Consider the following 21,134-nt stretch of genomic DNA (forward strand, 5'->3'; position numbering starts at 1 on the left):
CACCTGAAACCCCACCTCTTTAAGGAATACCTTGGATAGGATAAAGTAATCCTTCTAACCCCCCCCCCCCTTAAAAGATTTAGACGCACTATTGTAAAGTGGTTGTTCCAATGGATATCATAAGGTGAATGCACCAATTTGTAAGTCGCTCTGGATAAGAGCGTCTGCTAAATGACTTAAATGTAAATGTAAATTGTTAAAGTGGAAATCAGCAGAAGAAACAATAACAAAGCGGTCTCCTCGGCCCTGGTTTGGTAAATCAAATTTTACATGCGCTAAAATGCTTACTTACAAACCCTTAACCTACAATGCTTTAAGAAGTGAAGAATTAAAAAAAAAAGTGTTAAGTAAAAAATTGAAACGTAAAAAATTGAAAATAAAAGTAACAAAAAGCTGAGAGATGGGGCTGGAAAAATGTAATCACTCTCAAATTCATAGACAGAGCTATGGACGCAAGGATTGACCATCCATTATATCAAAATTAGAGTTTTAACCAATGTTTTGAGGGTATATTGTTTACAAACATTGGAGTAAAATAAGCTTATATTCGGGGTTCTAATGGGGTACATCAGTTAAACTAAGCTAATGAGGTATTTATAAGATATATTCTTCAAGAATCAATGGGTACACATCATTAATTTCTAAGTCCAAAAATGTATGTCGCAACTTCTGATTGCCCCTTGAAGGCCACATTTACACGTGTAGCTAACATATTTCATTTTAATTATTGCGTTTGAGCATTGGCACTTGTTTTCTTGAGAAGCCACACAGTTATACATGAAAATAGTAAAATAAAGACATAATACTCCAATATAATGGACCAGTTTCATCTGGCTTATGGGTCCAACTGCTCGCAGATGTCTTGCAGATTTCTTGCAGATGTCTTGGCCTTGTTTTTAGGAGTACAGGATCATGCTGGAGAAGAAGCCATGCGAGGGGAAAGAATGGGAGGGAGCAGGGGGAAGTGGTTGTCCTAGTGACAGTACATTTTAAAAGCGGGCACGGATACGCTCCAGAGGGTCTGTTTCCCACATCTTGGGGTCCCAGGCCTGGAACCAGCCGGTGAAGGTTGGTGGTTCCATTCCCTGCTTGATCGTGGTGATGGCAATGCCCCGGCGTCCAGAGGGGTCCGAATCCAAGTAGTCTTTGGCTGAAAGACAAGAAGAAAGCTCTACATTAAGTCCCATAGATTGACACTTTTTGTCAATGACTACAATGAGGTAGGGATAGAGTGTATGTATGAACAATGGCCAATAAATCCAGATTATTAATCAATGGTACCAATTTTTGCTGATCCGGTCCTCTCCACTTCGTTGGCCTCGTTGCCTATCCAGAGGAAGACCTATTAAAATAATAGAAAAAGAGAGTGGATCATCTATAGAAATAGAATAACTAGACAGACATTCCCAGTCAAGTCAATGCTCTGTGATGTGTGGACCGGCGGCCATATTAATTGTACTGTGTGTGTTCCCATTCCAGGAACAATGATTTACACTAGATGACAGACAGGAGGTGCAGTTTTTAAGCAACCACGCCTCCTTCTTGGCATTCCCCAACCGTTGTAAATAAATAAAAAATAAGCTACAGAAATACATGTATTGATGTCTACATTTGTTTTTGCCACCTTTATTCTATTATAGACACCTTAATGCATACTTTTAAATAATATTATGTGAGCTAATAAATATATATATTTTAAAAAGTCCTTAATGTAAATATTTTGTATAATATACTGTATATTTTTTATCTTATGTTACTGTTCCCACTACAACGATGTTACTGTTATGTTACTGTTCCCACTACAACAAATACATGTCATTTTGTCCTTTAAACATTTAATTGAAATACTGTAGAATTCCATTCATTCCTATGGATGACTGCCAATATGGTTGACCGGTAGCTTTAAAGCCTCTCATTGGCCAATACATAGTACCAGCAATCCAGGGTTTATATACATCAGGAAGTATGTCATTCTATTTCTATGGGATCAACCCTGCACACTCAAATTATTATACAGGAAACAATAAAAGCAGGATGTGAAGAGGGATTGGAGGATTGGACCACTACCTCTAAAAACTCATAGCAGGACTTCAGTTCTAACAGAGCCACTGGGATCATGCGGATAATACTGTATAATGGTTTTATAATGGTCTTCCACATCATGCCAAGACCTTACCTGATCCCAAGTGTCCAGAAGCATGACATCATCGGTTGCCAAGTCTGACTGGTTGAAATCTCCAGGCACCTCCTCAGCCTGAGAGAGAGAAAGACAAAGACAAAGAGAAAGAGAATAATACAGAGTATCCTTTGATGTCTCCAACCTTCACAACCAAATAGTCCATCCCTTCACTTAGAGAAAGCATTCCTTTACTCACTATGAGTCTGCCAGTCTTGTTAGAGCAGCCAAACAGGCGTGGTGGCTTCACCATCTTCTGCAGACAGCTGGAGGTCTGGTACTCCTTCTTCCCTCCCAGAGCAGACCAGAACCCAGCTGGGGAAGAGAGCAGAATATGGTACATCAAAACACTCATCATACCAGTTTCATTCAATGCAAATGAAGAAACATCAGAAAAACACAAGAATAAATTATAGTGAGTAGATCATTTTGTAATGATTGTTGAAATGTAATATTTGCTAATAAAAGCACTACAATAAAAGTATTTAAAATAGAAAAAACGAATGTAAAATAAATCCTATCATCACTAAGGCACGTTTTGTTATGACAGTCACCAGGTGTAAGACTACAACACCCACCAGACTCCTTGCCCTCTGACACCACAGTGGCACTCCCTCCTCCCAGGAAAGAGGTGACATGCTGTGCCGCAGCCATCTCCTCCTCAGTGGCCCCCACTCCCCTCCACAGGAAGATAGCGTCAGGGGACTTCAGCACAAACACATCATTGGTGTTCAGGAACGCAGCAGAGGGCTCCACCTGAGGAGAGGATTGGAGACGGGGGGACGGACAGACAGGCACGAAGTCTTGAATCTTGCGTCGTTTTATAAATCAACTCATACACCCTGTACCATTTTTGATGTACATCAAAAATCCCTTTCCAACTATTTTCAATTTGTATGGCACAGCTGTCAACATCCTGGTCCTCAAATGTCACTGGTATACTTCCTATTTATGCTATTTTTATTCCTCTGCAAGTTTTGATCCTTTATATTAGGCAGACAGACCAGTTCCCTACCTCCTCCCGCTGCCACCTGCCTCCTCCATTTTTGGGGTTATGCTGTAATTCAATTGGTTGTAATCTTGGATTGAGTAGACCTTCCCATACAATTCTGATAACTCCATAAAATACATAACTCTACCATTCCAATTTACAATATCATTTAATAACAAAATACCCTTTTCAAACATCTTTTACATAACTACAGATTTTTTATTAACCAGCACATTTGAGTTCAGCCATAATATTTGTTCTATTTTTTCAGGGGGATGAAATTGAAATTGTAACCAGCTCTGCAATGCTTGCTTGAAAAAGAGAGATACTTGAATTTTTTTACATTTTAAATTAATCGAAAATGGGACATGGAAAAAAGGCCATTTTTAAACAATGGATGAGCATTTCTTAGTAATCTACTTGAAAAACATTTAGGGTTCAAGAAAAACTTGAAGCTTTTAGAGAGCGGTTTAGTGCTTTTATATTTAATAACCTCAACCCACACAATTCATATTCATTATATAGACAGGCTTTATCTTGTCTGGTTTAGCGTCCCAGATATACATGTATGTTGTGTGACTGACTGACCTCTACAGCCCGTGTGGCCTTGGTGGAGCTCTGGCGGATGTGGAAGAGGCGTGTGGAGTCCACCTTGCTCTGGCCCCCCTTACGGGACGTCCCTCCCAGGTGGATCACCATGGGCTTCCCCTTGAACAGACTCATCAGGTGGGCCGGCTCCTGGCCCTGAGTCACACGCACCTGGAGGAGAGAGGAGAGGAGACACTTCAACACAACCATTAGACCATGGGCTTTCACAGCCAGGTTGTTATTGTAAAATATATTTTGTTCTCAATGACTTACCTGGCTAAGGTTAAATAAATAAATCACACTTCCAAACAACAAAGACAAGAGGACACTTCTCTGAGTGTTTGAAAGACATATGAGGTGTGTTTAAATCAGATCTATCTGAATGGGGAGCAATTGTTCTTGGATTGTCTTTGTACAGTAAGTGTTACCTGGACAGGTGAGCCTCCCATGGAGTCGTCCAGCCTGACCGTCAGGAAGGCAGAAGCAGCCAGCTCATCCTGAGTACACTTCCGCCCCTGCCTGAAGACATCAATCAATCAATATATCAATCCATCAATCACTGTTATGGGATAACATGGACACAAACAGAGAGAACTTAATGTGCTCCTGCAGTTACACTGAGTATACAACAAATTAAGAACACCTGCTCTTTCCATGACATAGACTGACCAGGTGAATCCAGGTGAAAGCTACAATCCCTTATTGATGTCACTTGTTAAATCCACTTCAATCCGTGTAGATGAAGGGGAGGAGACAGGTTAAAGAAGGATTTTTAGGCCTTGAGACAATTGAGACATGGATTGTGTGTATGTGCCATTCAGAGGGTGAATGGGCAAGAGAAAAGGTTTAAGTGCCTTTGAACAGGGTATGGTAGTAGGTCCTAGGGGCACTGATGTGTGTCAAGAACTGCAACGCTGCTGGGTTTTTCATGCTCAACAGTTTCCCTTGTGCATCAAGAATGGTCCACCACCCAAAAGGACATCCAGCCAACTTGACACAACTGTGGGAAGCATTGAAGTCAACATGGGCCAGCATCCCTGTGGAACGTTTTTGACACCTTGTAGAGTCCATGCTGTTCTGAGGCCAAAAGGGCACCACTCAATATTTGGAAGGTGTTCTCAATGTTTGGTATACTCAGTCTATAGCTCCAGTCTGATGATGGCTCTCTCTTGTGGCGACATGGTGAACAACACTCACCAGGTGTAGATGATATGCTGCTCCCTGCTTCCTAGGCGGTAGCTGTACAGGACCAGGTAGCAGTCACCTCCATAGAACTGGCCGTAGCTGGAGGGGTCCACTGGCACCTGGGCACCATTCTCCACACGCCACACCTGAGGAGGAGAAGCATCACCTTTAGTTACCAAGTAACTCTCAGTGTGTGGTACATTAAAAACAATTCACATATGGGCTGGGTGGTCTAGTGGTCGGGACGGAAGCCTCCAGCACACATGCACAAGTTTGCCTACTTCCTTGTAACACATTCTCCCTCTGCCTGTTATTCTCTCTATGGCTCTATGGCACATTGGAGAAGGAGGTCTGAGGGGGATGGACCTTGGATGTTCTTCTCCAATACAGTTCAGAAGTAGGAGAGGAGATAAGACGAAATGATTTGTGGAAAGACAAACTGAGATTCTCTCTTTTCACTCCTTTAAACAAAACAAAAAAACAATTCTCACACCACCAGGAGTATTAGACAGTGCTGTAAAAATATTTGAAAGTACTACTTGAGTAGTTGTTTTGGGGTATCTGTACTTTACTATTTATATTTTTGACATATTTACTTTTACTTCACTACATTCCTAAAGAAAAGTATGTACTTTTACTCCATACATTTCCCCTGACACCCAAAAGTACTCGTTACATTTTGAATGCTTAGCAGGACAGGAAAATATTCAAATGCACACACTTATCAAGAGAACATCCCTGGTCATCCCTACTGCCTCTGATCTGGCGGACTCACTAAACACATGCTTCGTTTGTAAATGATGTCTGAGTGTTGGAGCGTGCCCCTGGCTATCCATAAATTATAAAAAACAAGATAATGGTGCCGTCTGGTTTGCTTAATATAAGGAATTTGAAATGATTCATACTTTTACTTTTGATTCTTAAGTATATTTTAGCAATTACATTTATTTTTGTTACTTAAGTATATTTAAAACCAAATACTTTTAGACTTTTACTCAACTAGGATTTTACTGGGTGACTTTTACTTGAGTCATTTTCTATTAAGGAATCTTTACTTTTACTCAAGTATGACAATTGGGTATTTTCCACCACTGGAATTAGATCATCATACTGAATCTCATCACTAGATTCTTTCAGCAGTACCTGAACCTTCCCAGATCCGTCATCCACCATGCCGTGTTGGGCAACCATGGTCTTGTTGGTGTGTAGGGCGGAGGAGTCGAAGGGGACCTGCTCCACCCTGGCAATACGTCCCACACTGTAGGCCTGGCCTGGGCCCGTGGTCTGGTCCTTGTCCTTCCAGTTACAGAAGAACTGCTTAAACAGGGTAGTCTCTCCTCCGCACGGCAACACCTGGATCTGTACAGGACAGAAGAAGACATCAAAGGACTTAAATCATTCAACCCACATATCTGTAAAGGGACGTGATAGCAGTAGATCCAAAGGAATTGGTCAATACACAGAACTGAGTGAGTGCTGATGGGATGTGGAGAGGTTGTTGTAGTGTATGACTTTTGCACAATTCAGCAGCGGTAGGGCAGAAAGGTTGCTGTCATGGTGCATAACTTTGGCATGCGAATGCACGGCAGCAGTATGAGGACATGTTTGCTGTAACGTTACCTGGGTTTGCTTGGGGTAATTATTCTCCCTGATGAACTGTTCTGCAGCATTCATGGCAGCCTTGCGCTCATCTGTGGAGGCACTAGGTCCTTTCCAGACAAAGATCTTGCAGTCAGATCCGTTGTCCAGAATGTAACACTCGCTGGGGGAGAGCATCTCTTGTTTGAAGGGGCTGGACTGGGCCACCACTGACACCTTCATGGAGCTTGCCGCATCAGAGATCTACGACCCAATACAATACGTCTTTATTCATCCACATTATACAGAGACAACTGAGATGGACCATTGTGCTTTCACAGTACACAGCGCCACCACAAAACATACACATATGACAGACTGGGAGCAGCACAGGGTTGCGAGTCTTTACCATGTAGAGAGCTCCCTTCTTGTTGGATCTTTCAACAGTCTCGTCATCAGGGGCTCCTGCAGGGATGTTGGGTTTGGGCCCCAGAGCCTTAACATAAACACAAACACAGTAATTATTAATACCGTGAATAAGGAGAAATAATTCATAGCCAAGTTTATCAGCTCTGCTTAAGAAGTTCCATTGCACTCATCTACAATTCCACCATTGCATAAAAACCCTTGTATAGAGTTTGCGACCACCGTGCAAGACCAGGAACAACCCCTTACCTTTTAAAAATGCATTAAGTGAGACAAAATAGAAAATAGCTAAAATTATTCAAGTTCATACTGCAATGTCTTAGCGTGCTAAAAGAGCATAATAATGCCAGATGCCAGTAACCCTCGCTCCCATATTCCCTTCCTGTATTACAGGGACAGGAAGTGGTGGTGAAGGTGACTCATGTCGATGACAGCCTGTCGGTGAATCCCAAACTGCCCCCTCGCCCCTATCAACTCGCTGGGAGGGCCCTCCGTCGTCATGTGTTGCTGACGAAACACCGAGGGTGACCTCCAGAGACTAGGGATGGGATCAATAAACCCATCAACTTCGGAACACACTCCTGACTTGAATGATGCAATACATGTTCCACTTTTAAACAATAAAACGAGCATGAAATTCAAATGAACGAATCCCCCTGTTGTTTTACAAGATATAAACCACAGTAACAGTTAAACGTTTCATTTGGGAGGTATGTCATCTGTTACATGTATCAAGTCTCGAAATCAGACATTAACAAATGCAAACAACATATAATTAGGAATGCCTCTCCATTATTTTATGAAATTGTGCAGACTCCAAACATATCGCAGTGCGTGTCGGGATAGCACTTCGCTCTGAAGCCTGCAGCCTTGCTGGCTCGGTCAAAGTGACTATCTGAAGGTCTAATTAGCCCCTACACCCTCGATCATCTTCACTCCCTCAGCAATGAGACACTTGTGCAAATGGCAGAGCGAATTTTTGCGCGTGAACGTGCAATTGGAGGGGGAGCAGTGAGGGGATGATTTGGGATTCAGTCAGAGGCTCTCCTTCCTCCTCGATCATCTGTGTGTGTGTGTGTGTGTGTGTCTGGATAAGAGAGTGTTAAATGACTAAAATGTAAAAATGCAAATGTCTCACGTTGATGATAGCCTCTGGCTCTCCTCCCTCCTCAACAATTTGCAGCTTGGCACGGCCATTCCTCTCGTTGTCACGGATATCGATGGCCACCTCGGACGCCTTCAGTCGCTCGAAGCGGTTGCACTCACTGCCACACCACTGGAAGATGTCCTGAGAATAGAAACAAAAGCTGTCTTAATGGCCATGACTCAGACTTAGGGTAAGGGAGGAGTCTTGCCTCTGGATATAACTACTTATGCATGCTCATGTATGCTCCACAACATAACAACTGGGGTATTTTACTGCCCTCTCCTTCTTTGGAGCCGTCATCCCTCCCATTACACATATGCAAACATTGTGCGTGTGGGATCATTGTGCTTCTGCCTATGTGACAATCCCTTATGTAGCATCGGCTAAGTTCAATGCACGTGGGTCTGGTTAAAGAGACCTAACTCCTTAACTTCTAAATACATCGTTGGAGCTTAGTCACTGATACCCTATTCCAGCTCACCTTTCCCAGGTCGATGATGAAGCAGTCCCCACTGTTGAAGCTGGACCAGGACATGTCCACCTCTGTGGCTCTGATGACCCTGCGGCCCTTGACGTGCAGCAGACGCTTGACGTTCATCTCGTTGGTCACCACGTGCTGGAAGCCAGAGGCCACCCCACCTTGCTGAGGGACAGAGAATTTAGATAATGTGCTAAGTTAACAAAGCTAACAATAAAACATAGTTTATAAGAAGTTTATATGCACAGTGAGTATTCCAAACATTAGGAACACCTTCCTAATATTGAGTTGCAACCTCCTGCTTTTGCCCTCAGAACAGCCTCAATTAGTCGGACATGGACTCTACAAGGTGTCGAAAGCGTTCCACAGTGATGCTGGCCCATGTTGACTCCAATGCTTCCCAAAATTGTGTCAAGTTGGCTGGATGTCCTTTGGGTGGTGGTCCATTCGTTATACACACGGAAAACTGTTGAGTGTGAAAAACCCAGCAGCATTGCAGTTCTTTACACAAACCGGTGCACCTGGCACCTACTCCCATACCCCATTCAAAGGCACTTAAATATTTTGTCTTGCCCATTCACCCTCTGAATGGCACACAAACACAATCTATGTCTCAATTGTCTCAAAGCTTAAAAATCGTTCTTTAACCTCTTAGCCTGTCTCCTCCCCTTCATCTACACTGATTGAAGTGGATTTAACAAGTGACATCAATAAGAGATCATATCTTTCACCTGGATTCACCTGGTCAGTCTATGTCAGGGGTATTGAACTCTTACCCTATGAGGTCTGGAGCCTGCTGGTTTTCTGTTCTACCTGATAATGAATTGCACCCACCTGGTGTCCCAGGTCTAAATCAGTCCCTAATTAGAGGGCAACAATGAAAAAAAGCAGTGGAACTGGCTTCAAGGTCCAGAGTTGAGTTATAGGGGTCTAAGTCTTGAAAACTTGATTGCTGAGAAGCAAACCATTTTAGGACTATGTCAACAATTAACTAATGAAACAAATACTAAAAGATATTTTTTGGGTGGAATTTTCCATAAATGTTTTGTATACTCAGTGTATATTACATATGTTAGTAACTTTGTGAGTAACTTTGTGAGTAACTTTGTCCAGAATAGAAAGTAAATATTTACTTCCAAGGCTTCCTTCTGGAAAAAGACCAAGATGTGTCCTCCCTCAGCCTGTCAGCCATTTCAAACTCTCCATAGCAACCTTCTATGGAAAACTTTTACCACTGTAAACGCTAAAACGTAAAGACACAGTCCTTTAAATAGTACAATTAGCTTTTTGGCAACATGTGTCGAGACTCATTAGTATTTCAACACAGGATTGGACCCTTTTTTTCAATTTCCGCCTAAAATGACATACCCAAATCTAACTGCCTGTAGCTCAGGACCTGAAGCAAGGATATGCATATTATTGATACCATTTGAAAGGAAACACTTTGAAGTTTGTGGAATTGTGAAATTAATGTAGGAGAATATAACACATTAGATCTGGTAAAAGATAATTCGTTTTTTTTCATCATCTTTGAAATGCAAGAGAAAGGCCAGTATCTAACTTAGGACTCTAGGCACAATTTAGATTTTGGCCACTAGACAGCAGCAGTGTATGTGCAAAGTCTAGAATGTTGTATCAAGTCTGCCCAAATGTGCCTAATTGGTCAATATATACATTTTCAAGTACATAACAGTGCACTCTCCTCAAACAATAGCATGGTATGTTTTCACTGTAATAGCTACTGTAAATTGGACAGTGCAGTTAGATTAACAAGAATTTAAGCTTTCTGCCGATATAAGACATGTCTATGTCCTGGGAAATATTCTTGTTACTTACAATGTCATGCTAATCATATTAGCGCACATTAGCTCAACCGTCCCGTGGGTGGGACACCGATCTGAAGAGATCCTTAACTTAATGGGAGTGTGTCACGTCCTGACCAGCAGATGGAGCTATTGTATTAGTTTTGGGGTCAGGACGTGGCAGTTTTGTGTGTGTGAATGTTTGTTGGTGATTGGGACTTCCAATTGAAGGCAGGTGTGTTGAGTTGCCTTTGATTGGAAGTCCTATATAGGTGTGTGTGTTTTTCTTTGGGGTTGTGGGTAGTTGTTTTTGCACTGCGTTTGTGAGCCTGCAAAACTGTTCGTGTCGTGAGTATCGTCTATTATTTTGTTTTTCCTGTGGATGCCCTTTTGTTTTACCATTAAAAGCATGAATATCCACAAACCTGCTGCGCCTTGGTCCTATTCTCTCCCACACGACATTTTCTGTGAGGAGTACGACATTTTTTGTGACAGAGTGTTGCTGTTGGGGTGGTCCTCACTAGAGAATAGATTACTACACCTTTGACCACCCATTGTAGGACCCTGTAATTCAATAGATCTAAACTTCAGTCTCATTAGTCACCAAGTTCAAATTGGAATCTACTTGGTTATCAATACTTAACCTAATAACGCAAAACCCACACACATTATTTTCCTTCCCTTCACTGCATTGGGTTTCAATGTCATTTACATACACAGAGAAGTATAGTAGTGGGCTGTATAATAACAGAGTAAGCTTCTAAGTGCTGGAAAGGAAAACAGAGACTTTCAGTCATTTTTAATGATACAGTTTTCAGTAATACCTCACCTTGTACTTGATGCCAGACTTGAAGTATCCCAGGAAGGTGATAGACTCATTGTTCTGGACCTCTCTGAATTGGACCGGGCTTCCGCCCAGGGAATCATCCAGTTGGGTGCTAAAGATGGCCGCCGCACCCATCTCATCCTGAGAACTTTCATTTCCTGTGGTATCAGCCAATAGAGACAGAGATGAGGAGGAAGATTACCAATGGGAAAGGCCATAGAACATACAGAACAATGTAGGGTGAACTTCCCCCTTAGGCGGTGTTCTTGGGTCAGTTTTGCATTTTTCCTATGACTGATTAAGGTTAGGATTGCTGAATATAGCTGTGTACCTAGGGGAAACTTCACCCTGGAGCATTCAAAACATAAAAGGGAGGAACCATTCAGTCAATTATCAAATAAATATGACAGGTGAACTGGCATGTCTTTTGATAATGCTTATCATTATCATTTTCTGCACTTATAGGATAGCAGTTAAAGGCTCAACTTGAGTGACTCTGGTGGTAGGATATAGCAGTGGGGTAACCAGCTTTATCTCTCACCCATCCACATGTGGATGTAGTATGAGGGGGCAGCAGTGGTGTAGAGCAGAACGTAGCAGTCTCCAGTGTAGAAGTTCCCGTGGAGCTGTTTAGGAACCGGCTTCAGATCCATCTTCTCCACACGCCACACCTGAAGACCAGGCCCCTTTCCTGCAATCTGGAACTCCTTATGGAACACCATGGTTCTGGAAGGGAGGAGGAGGAGCAGGAGAAAGCGGAGGAGTGATTAGGAGGAAGAGGAGGAGGAGGAGTTGATGGAGAGTCAAGGTCATACATAAGATGACTGTCATTATCACTGACAAACACACAAAAAAAACTCTGAATCACAGTAAAGTCAAAGATATGATGTAAACGTATGGCTCTTTATCACCAGTTAACGTGACCTTGTAGAGTGTCTGTAGCGGTAAAGGCTAACATATGGTGCTAAAAATGGAAATCTGTAGGTAGTACACTCTAAAAAAAATGCTGGGTTAAAAAAAACAATGTTAGGTAAATATTGGACTGAACACTCGTTGGGTTATTTTGGAACAGCCAGTTGGGTCACTTAGTTGGGTTATTGATGCTGGCTTATTGCGCTATGACCCACCGGGTCAGATCAGAAGACTGGAAGCGTGGCTTCGTGGGTGCATGGCTTTCAAATTATAATTTTTTTGCCTCCCATGAGAGTAAATATCATTCTGGTTCATGTTATGTTGTATTGTCATCACTAATGAGGTTGAGCACTGACACTTTGTGGCTTTTATGAGGGTTCAAATCAAATCTTATTGGTCACATACACATGGTTAGCAGATGTTAATGCGAGTGTAGCGAAATGCTTGTTACACAAGAGTGTGAGTTGCTCAGGTGCCTATGCATATCCCAATGTTGGGAGAGTTACCACTGTTACAATATTTAAACAATGTTAGAACATTTCAAATTTGCGGAGCACAAACATATCATGATCAACAGGTATGACTTTTACTCTCACGGGTGGCCAAAACGAACTATCTGAAAGCCACGTCACTAATAAGCCATGCCTCCAGTCTTCAAAGAAAACCACCCAACTAAGTGACCCTGGGTCAAAATAACCCTATTTGTGTTCTGTCCACTATTTCCCCAGCGCTGGGTTGTTTTTAACCCAGCATTTTTTGAAGTGTAGATGTACCATAGTCCTAGGTTTCATAATACACCACTACTTTAGTATTGTGTCATATGTGTAATAGGATAATTACTGTACGTCATACATCAATTAGGTTAGTTAATGTTTGACTGAATCCTTAGAGGCATTTATTGCACAACACAAGTCAAAGCTCCAGGTAATATTTCCTCCAGGTAAACAGAGGTAATTATTGGCTCACTGAAGAGAAGGTCATATCACATGACTATTGACTTTAAACAGTATTGTTTACTTAAGACAGGTGTGTGTTCTGTTGAGTGACCCAATATTATGTCAACAGATCCCTGTGTCTGTTGCAAAACAAAGGAGTGGTTGCCGTTCCGGATTTTCTGGAAAATGTTTTGCTGGGGCTAAAAATACAGATATTTCTGCCAGTGTGAAGGATTTTTTTTTTTTTTAGCTGCTGCAATAGAGATCCTATGAAATTACTTGAGGGGCTTTGTCATATACCCTTAATGTTCAAGAATGGAGTGAAAATGGCAGCCACATTGGTCAGGGAGAAATCCAAACTAGTGTAATATGAGTTAATGGCAGTAGAGGCATAATCCAGATTTGATTTATGCAGGAACATAACAGATAGGCGTGTGATATATCAGAAATTGAGTAATAGAATTACTGTCAACCTAAAATATTGTCATATAATTATAAATACAGTTTATACAGGTTTTGTACAAATGTTCTGTATAAATAGCCTCTAAAATATATGCAAAAAGACCATAAATGACAAAATGATTTGTTTTCTTGGTAAACTGTGAGTGCTATTATATGATACATTATCAGTACTTGTTGATTTTACAACTTGTCTAAGTCTTATCATCAACTGATTTCAGCCAGTGTATTGCTGTGGATTGACTGCCTTGTTTGAATGGAATGTTGGCATATTGGCACTTAATTTGACAAATGAATGGAATCATTCCTCTTAAACTGTCTGGGAAGCTAGCTAACAAACATACAGTGAAGATAAAGTCTTCAAATGAATTTTTCCCCACACTATCTTATCACAGCACTGGCAAACCATGGTTGATCAACTCCTTGACCAAAATGGCTGACACTTAGACCATCATCAGAAGGCTAATGTCCATTCTAGTATTTTGTTCCCTATTCTAAGTCTGCAGCCTGCGTAATTGCTGCTCATTGCTCCACTGCCGCTTTGATCGGCGATGAATGCCTTTGTCTGATGTAGCTTACACACTTCATTTTGTACACAAAGGAGATGGTCGACAAGTTCAAACTATTGCATTCCATGCCTCAGTAGGCTTTTAAGCACAAGCATGATTTCCTGTTCATTTTTCAGAGTTATGCAGCTGTTTACATGTTGTCCAAAAAAGACATGATCAACATGTACGTATATACTCGCAGATAGTTTTTTGCAGCAATGCAAAACTCAAGTGGGGAGTTACATGTAGCTATCTAGCCAACATATCAAACACAAGCAAGTCACAGACACAAGGTCTAATATTTGTTTTCATCATCACTGCAAACTTTGGCTAAGCAGGAAGCAGAAAGGCAGTCAAAGTAGTAGTGTTATTTTTCAGCAACTCTGGCTAGTGACTATGCTATGGCAGCAAATACAAATATACGCCTACATCATCACACAACCAAAGATTGTTTTTACTCCAATGCAATGTGTAAGGACAGCATCCTGCTTGTGCAGCTGCAATATCCCTTACAACAGACAGAGAAGTTTGTAGCCTTCACATTGGCCTTGAATGTTCGTTCAAATCGTCGCAGAGTTTTTACTTCAGCTGTCCGGAAAAATGAGGCAGAGACATAGGCTACTTCATCATAGGCTACTTCATCATAGGCTACTTCATCATAGGCTACTTCATCATAGGCTACCTCATTTATTTGGAAACAGTATTTAGTCTTTCTTTACTATGGATGTCATCCACATAATTAAAGCAAAATGTCATGCTTTTAACATTGTGTGTGAAACCTTTTAGAATGTTGTGTTGTCAAACAACCCCTCTGTATCACAGAGAGACAGTATATCTCTCATACCTCATGTTTTCGTATCAATATCAGACTTACATGAAACCTGATACTTTACCATTACTCCTTAATGAGAATGGTGTCTATCTCTAACTCAATGTTGATCTAGGGTGGTGGTGCAAAGGAGAGAGTGAGTCACATGAGCCTGACTGACTCATGAGAGAACTGTTTCTCTCCCTTTCTCTCTCTACTTATCTCTCTTTCTCTCTCTTTCTCTCTCTCAAACTGACTGTTAGGATGACTTATCCATTTCTCAACATTTCAGCATCTGAAAATGTATTGTAGTCCATATTCACCATACAAGCATACCTGACATTATTGCATTCCAAACTTGTAATTTCATGTATATAAAGACGTGATAGAATATATTTTTTATTTTATTGATCTGAGCAAATACAGTGTTTTGATTGAAGAGTCTCATGAGACTGGATTGGAATAAGAAAAAACATTTTCCCCAAGACGGGAATCTGTAAACATATGCCCCTGTAGCCCATGTGGTCCTCTAACCAATTATTCTCTCAGTATTCCCCAAGCAGCTGGATTCCTCTGTGGTTCTACTGGATGGGTTCTGGGCTAATTCACAACACTTACCCACCTCAGAGGCCAAACAGTAAAAACTATAGGATGACAGACCACAAAATGACATATACACTTCATAACCAAAAGTATGTGAACACCCGCTCGTTGAACATCCCATTACAAAATCATGGGCATTACTATAGAGCTGCTATAACAGCCTGCACTCTTCTAGGAAGGCTTTCAACTAGATGTTGGAACATTGCTGAGGGGACTTGCTTCCATTCAGCAACAAGAGCATTAGTGAGGTCGGGCACTGATGTTGGGTGATTAGGCCTGGTTCGCAGTCAGCGATCCAATTCATCCCAAAGGTGTTCGATGGGGATGAGGTTAGGGCTCTGTGCCGGCCAGTCAAGTTTTTCCACACCGATCTCGACAAACCATTTCTGTTTGGACTTTGCTTTGTGCACGGGGGCATTGCCATGCTGAAACAGGAAAGGGCCTTCCCCAAACTATTGCCACAAAGTTGTAAGCACAGAATTGTCTAGAATGTCATTGTATGCTATAGCGTTAAGATTTCACTTCATTGGAACTAAGGATCCTAGCCCGAACCATAAAAACAGCCCCAGACCATTATTCCTCAGCCACCAAATTTTACAGTTGGCACTATGCATTGGGGCAGGTAGCTTTCTCCTGGCATCCGCCAAACCCAGATTCGTCCATTGGACTGCCAGTTGGTGAAGCGTGATTCATTACTCCAGAGAAAGCGTTTCCACTGCTCCAGATTCCAATGGTGGCAAGCTTTACACCACTCCAGCCGACGCATGGTATTGCGCATAGTGATCTTAAGCTTGTGTGCACTGGCTCGGCCATAGAAACCCATTTCATGAAGCTCCCGACGAACAGTTCTTGTGCTGACCGTGCTTCCAGGGGCAGTTTGGAACTCGATAGTGAGTGTTGCAACCGAGGACAGACCATTTTTATGCGCTATGCGCTTCAGCACTCGGCGATCCCGTTCTGTTAGCTTGTGTGGCCTACCACTTCATGGCTGAGCCGTCGTCACTCCTAGAGGTTTCCACTTCACAATAACAGCACTTACAGTTGACCGGGGCAGCTCTAGCAGGGCAGAGATTTGATGAACTGACTTGTTGCAAAGGTGGCATCCTATGACGGTGCCATGTTAAAAGTCACTGAGCTCTTCAGTAAGGCCATTCTACTTCAAATGTTTGTCTATGGAGATTGCATGGCTGTTTGCTCGATTTTATACACTCGTCAGCAACGGGTGTGGCTGAAATAACCGAATCCATTCATTTGAAGGTGTGTCCACATACTTTTGTATATATAGTGTATAATTTATGATATCTGTGTGAAACACTCTCCCAAAAACATTTACACACTGCTACTTTTACATAAAATGTAATGTAAGATTGAGACATAAACGACATAATAATAAATGAAATAATAAATGGAAAATAGAATAATGAATTAATTATCTGTCATTAGTTTATTTAGTTCACAATATCATTGTGCTAAAACATATCAACATGCAGAGATATATGACAGAGATAGGCCTATATATTTTTTACCTCATATACCAACTTTCCATACTATTTATTCACTGCAACATGCTAAAACAGCAACTCAATTGAGCAATACAATTGAAAATGGCTGTAGTTTCCAATAAAATGGATCTATTCTAAAATACAATTTAAAAAAAATGGCTGTAAAAGTCTTTCCAATATGCAATCATACTGTTAATTCCTCTGTAAAATATGATTATGACTCATATAGACGGTTTTTGCATAGGTTTTTTCCCTCCTGGATCCTACCAGCTGAGCCACCAACCACAATTTAAAGGCACAGTACATTAATGAAACAGTTCTTTTTTTCCCCCCCTCTCTGCCATTCTACACATTTTGTGAGAATTAACCTATTAACATGTATGCATCTATTCAAAAGAATAGCTAATATATCTAGCCAACCCAGAAATATGTTTGCAAGGCAACTGCGATATGATAAAGAATGGACTGGCAGCAACATGTTACTTTCACAATAAAGATTCTGCTGATAAACAAAAAAAATACTTTTAAGTTTAGTTCTCGTGTCTATCTGTATCCTAATTGGATGAGAATTGCTGATGTAAGGATATAAAACTTCTGTATTTCATTTTTTTTTACCTGATAGTAGAAAAGTTTAGAAGATGAACTCAGCAGCAAAGGCAGATGTGGATGTTGTATTGTAGCCTATTCAAGATTCTGCAAAGATTGTGAGTGAGGCTATTATAAAGCTAGAGCATCTCGGAAAGAAGAGGCATCTCAAGCCCCACCCAATGCACGTAACAACACGTCGTAAACTAGAGCCGGGTGACCAAAAATAACTATCTGAAAACCACGCCCCTAATAGGCCATGTCTTCTGAAAATAGCCCGGTTACCCAAACATGGGTTAATTTAACCATCAGTTGGGTTCTTATTAACTTTCATGCTGGGTTGACCCAGCACCTGAGGAGGTGTGCCCTATTGGGGGAGTGACTTTCAGATTGTTAGTTTTGTCTATCCGTGGGACTAAATGTCATTCCTGTTCATCATGTTAAGTTTGTACACTGCTGATTTTAATTTTCTTCAATAATTTTGCACATTACATATTTGAATATACATTTAATGAAAATATACATAATGTGCTTGACTCCACATTAGAAAAACGTGTTGCTGGATATTTGCAACATTACTATTTTAATATTAAAACAAAGTGGTAACAATCCCAACATTAGACATGCATAGACAGTTGAGGAACTCATACTCTTGTGTAAGCCTCATTAAAACTCATTAAGTCTGTGCTCAATCTTAGTAGAACCGATTAACTGGAATTAAATTTACTCTCACAGGTGTCAAAAAATGAAACAGCCCCACTACTACTAAGCCACGCCTCCATTTTTGGGAGGGTATAAATAATTTATGTGAACAAAAAGTCATTTTATATTTCCCTCAGACATTGTACACATTTTGTAGGAATTAACCTATTGACATTTATTCAAAAGAATACCCAATACATCTAGCCTACCTCAGATGAGTTTGCAAGGCAACTGCGATATGATAAAGAATAGACCGGCAGCAACATTTCTTTAATACTAAAAATGCTGCTTATAAACAAACAAATAACTTTTACGTCATAAAGAAAATCAAGGATTATCTCTGATATAATTTAATGTAAATGAGTGGAGAAAATTTTTATTTTACAAATCTATCTCTATCCTAATTGTATGATAATTGCTGATTACACAACTTGTGTATTTTTCAACAACAAAAAATTACCTGATAGAAGAAAACTTTTGAAGAAGAACTCAGCTGCAAAGTATGTGGATGTAGTGTAGTATTTCAGATTCTGAAAAGATTGAACGTGATTGAGGCTATTATATAGCTGGAGCTTTGCGCTCAGAAAGAAGAGGCGTCTCCCGCCCTGCCCCAACTGAACCTGCAAGTAACAACACATCGTAAACTAGTGCCTACCACTGTAGGCCGGTATTACAGGTCCCTTAGAAAGCCTACACACTCTTGAACCTTTTTTCACATTTTGTTGCGTTACAAAGTGGGATTGAAATATATGTAATTGTCATTTTTTTTGTCATTGATCTACACACAATACTCCTGTAATGTCAAAGTGAATATATATATATATATATATTTTACAAATTAATAAAAATGTAATAACTAAAATATAGTTGTTGCATGAGTATTCACCCCCTTTGTTTAGGCAAGCTGAGATGAGTTCAGAAGTAAAATTTGGCTCAACAAATCATATAAGTTATATGGACTGACTCTGTGTGAAATACTAGGGGTTGGTATGATTTTTGAATGACTACCACTTCCTCTGTCCCCCATACATACAACATTTGTAAGGTCCCTGAGTCAAGTAATGAATTTCACAGATTCAACTACAACGACCAGGGAGATTTTCAAAAGCCTCATAAAGAAGGGCAGTGATTGGTAGATGGGTAACAATAACACATCAGACATTGAATACATCTTTAAGCACGGTCAAGTACTGAATTATGCTGTGGATTATGCTAAACCACCCAGACACATCAAATATGCAGTTTTCCTTCTGAACCCACTCCCCCCCAAACCCACTCCTCTCTTCATCATACTGAGCAGCACCAAAACCAAACCCTTACCTTACCCCTTAACATTAACTGGGTTTGTATCCTAACCCCAATCCCTCCCTTTAACCCAAACTGGTTTCATATCCAAATCCCAATACCGCATTTTACCCTGAACTGGATTTGTATCCAAATCCCAACCCTCCCCTCCTGTATACTGACACACCCCACTCTTTCCCTTCTTTGAGCCCAACCCTCTCTTTATTCATGTTTTGTTTAGTCTGATGTTTTGTTTTGACTCCTGTTTTGTGTTTTTTCTTTTTCATTTCTATAATTGTAAAGTGACTTTGGGTCCTTATTATTATTAAAGTAATAGTGGTTAGAGCGTTGGACTAGTAACCGAAAGGTTGCAAGTTCGAATCCCTGAGCTGACAAGGTACAAATCTGTCGTTCTGCCCCTGAACAAGGCAGTTAACCCACTGTTCCTAGGCCGTCATTGAAAATAAGAATTTGTTCTTAACTGACTTGCCATGTTAAATAAAGGTAAAATAAAATTCAAAGTCTTATGTTTGAGGCAAATCCAACACAACACTGAATAACTGCTTCCTTATTTTCAAGCATAGCGGTTGTGAATTTTTTATTTTATTGAACCTTTATTTAACAAGACAAGTCATGGTATTGGTATATGCTTGACATTAGCAAAGACTGCTGAGTTTTTCAGGATGAAAATAAACGGGATGGCGCAAAACACAGGCAAAATCCCAGAGGAAAACCTGCTTCAGTCTGCTTTAGACGATACACTGGGAGAGGATTTCACCTTTCAGCAGGTCTATAACCTACAACACAAAGCAACATCTACACTGGAGTTGCTCCCCAAGAAGACAGTGAATGTTTCTAAGTGGACAGTTTTGACTTAAATCTGCTTGAAAACCTATGGTAAGACTTGAAAATTGCTGTCTAGCCATGTTCCCCAACACCTTGACAGAACCTGAAGATTTTTTGAAAGAATAATGGGCAAATATTGCACAATACAGGTGTGCAAAGCTCTTGTGAGACTTACCCAAGAAGACTCACAGCTGTAATCGCTGCCGAAGGTGTTTCTAACATGTATTGACTTAGTGTCACGACTTCCCCCTGAAGTCGGCTCCTCTCCTTGTTCAGGCGGCGTTCGGCGGTCGACGTCACCGGCTTTCTAGCCATCGCCGCTCCATTTTTCATGTATCCATTTGTTTTGTCTTGTTCCCTGCACACCTGGTTTTCATTCCCCAATCAATTAATATGTATTTATTCCTCTGTTCCCCATCATGTCTTTGTGTAGGATTGTTTGTGTTACGTGTATTTTGATATTGTGGATATTGTTACGTGCATTACTTTTTGTCTATGTTCCGTGTTTTGGGCACATTTTATGTTCTTTTTGTGCTGCCATTTTGACCGGAATAAAAGTGCGTCTGTTCACTACACTCTGCTCTCCTGCACCTGACTTCGCCTCCGATACACACTCCTAACACTCAGGGGGGTGAATACTTATCCAATCAAAGTACTGTATATTAGTGTTACACTTCTCATTAATCTTAAAAGACGTTAGAATGTGTCTTCCACTTTGACATCTGTCACGTCCTGGCCAGTATAAGGGTTAAT

The 21,134-nt window shown here is 40.8% G+C and overlaps 1 protein-coding gene across 2 annotated transcripts; it reads right to left on the reverse strand.

Annotated features, from left to right (window-relative positions):
* Positions 1-477: 477 nt before the first annotated feature.
* On the reverse strand, positions 478-18,818 carry LOC115192329 (gelsolin). 2 transcript variants are annotated; one of them, XM_029750701.1, is made up of 16 exons: positions 18,712-18,818; positions 11,739-11,923; positions 11,201-11,355; positions 8,573-8,734; positions 8,083-8,232; positions 6,928-7,014; positions 6,561-6,782; positions 6,084-6,299; positions 4,953-5,086; positions 4,184-4,274; positions 3,756-3,926; positions 2,755-2,932; positions 2,376-2,491; positions 2,177-2,254; positions 1,282-1,342; positions 478-1,150 (listed from the first exon to the last, which is right to left on the reverse strand). In XM_029750701.1, the coding sequence occupies exons 2-16, from the start codon at positions 11,917-11,919 to the stop codon at positions 990-992; spliced, it is 2,163 nt and encodes a 720-aa protein (XP_029606561.1). In that variant the 5' UTR covers positions 11,920-11,923; positions 18,712-18,818; the 3' UTR covers positions 478-989. The 2 variants fall into 2 exon arrangements, with proteins under 2 accessions (XP_029606561.1, XP_029606562.1); XM_029750702.1 differs by lacking the exon at positions 18,712-18,818 and adding an exon at positions 17,580-17,789.
* Positions 18,819-21,134: the final 2,316 nt, after the last annotated feature.

This window comes from Salmo trutta, chromosome 4 (assembly GCF_901001165.1).
Source record: "Salmo trutta chromosome 4, fSalTru1.1, whole genome shotgun sequence".
NCBI lineage: Eukaryota > Metazoa > Chordata > Actinopteri > Salmoniformes > Salmonidae > Salmo > Salmo trutta.

Coding starts and splice junctions, on each gene's coding strand:
- LOC115192329 (XM_029750701.1), bottom strand. CDS start 11,919: ATGGTGTTCCATAAGGAGTTCCAGATTGCAGGAAAGGGGCCTGGTCTT. Junction 4,275..4,952: donor CAGCATATCATCTACACCTG/GTGAGTGTTGTT, acceptor TGATGTCTTCAG/GCAGGGGCGGAAGTGTACTC. Junction 1,343..2,176: donor TTCTGGACACTTGGGATCAG/GTAAGGTCTTGG, acceptor TTATTTTAATAG/GTCTTCCTCTGGATAGGCAA.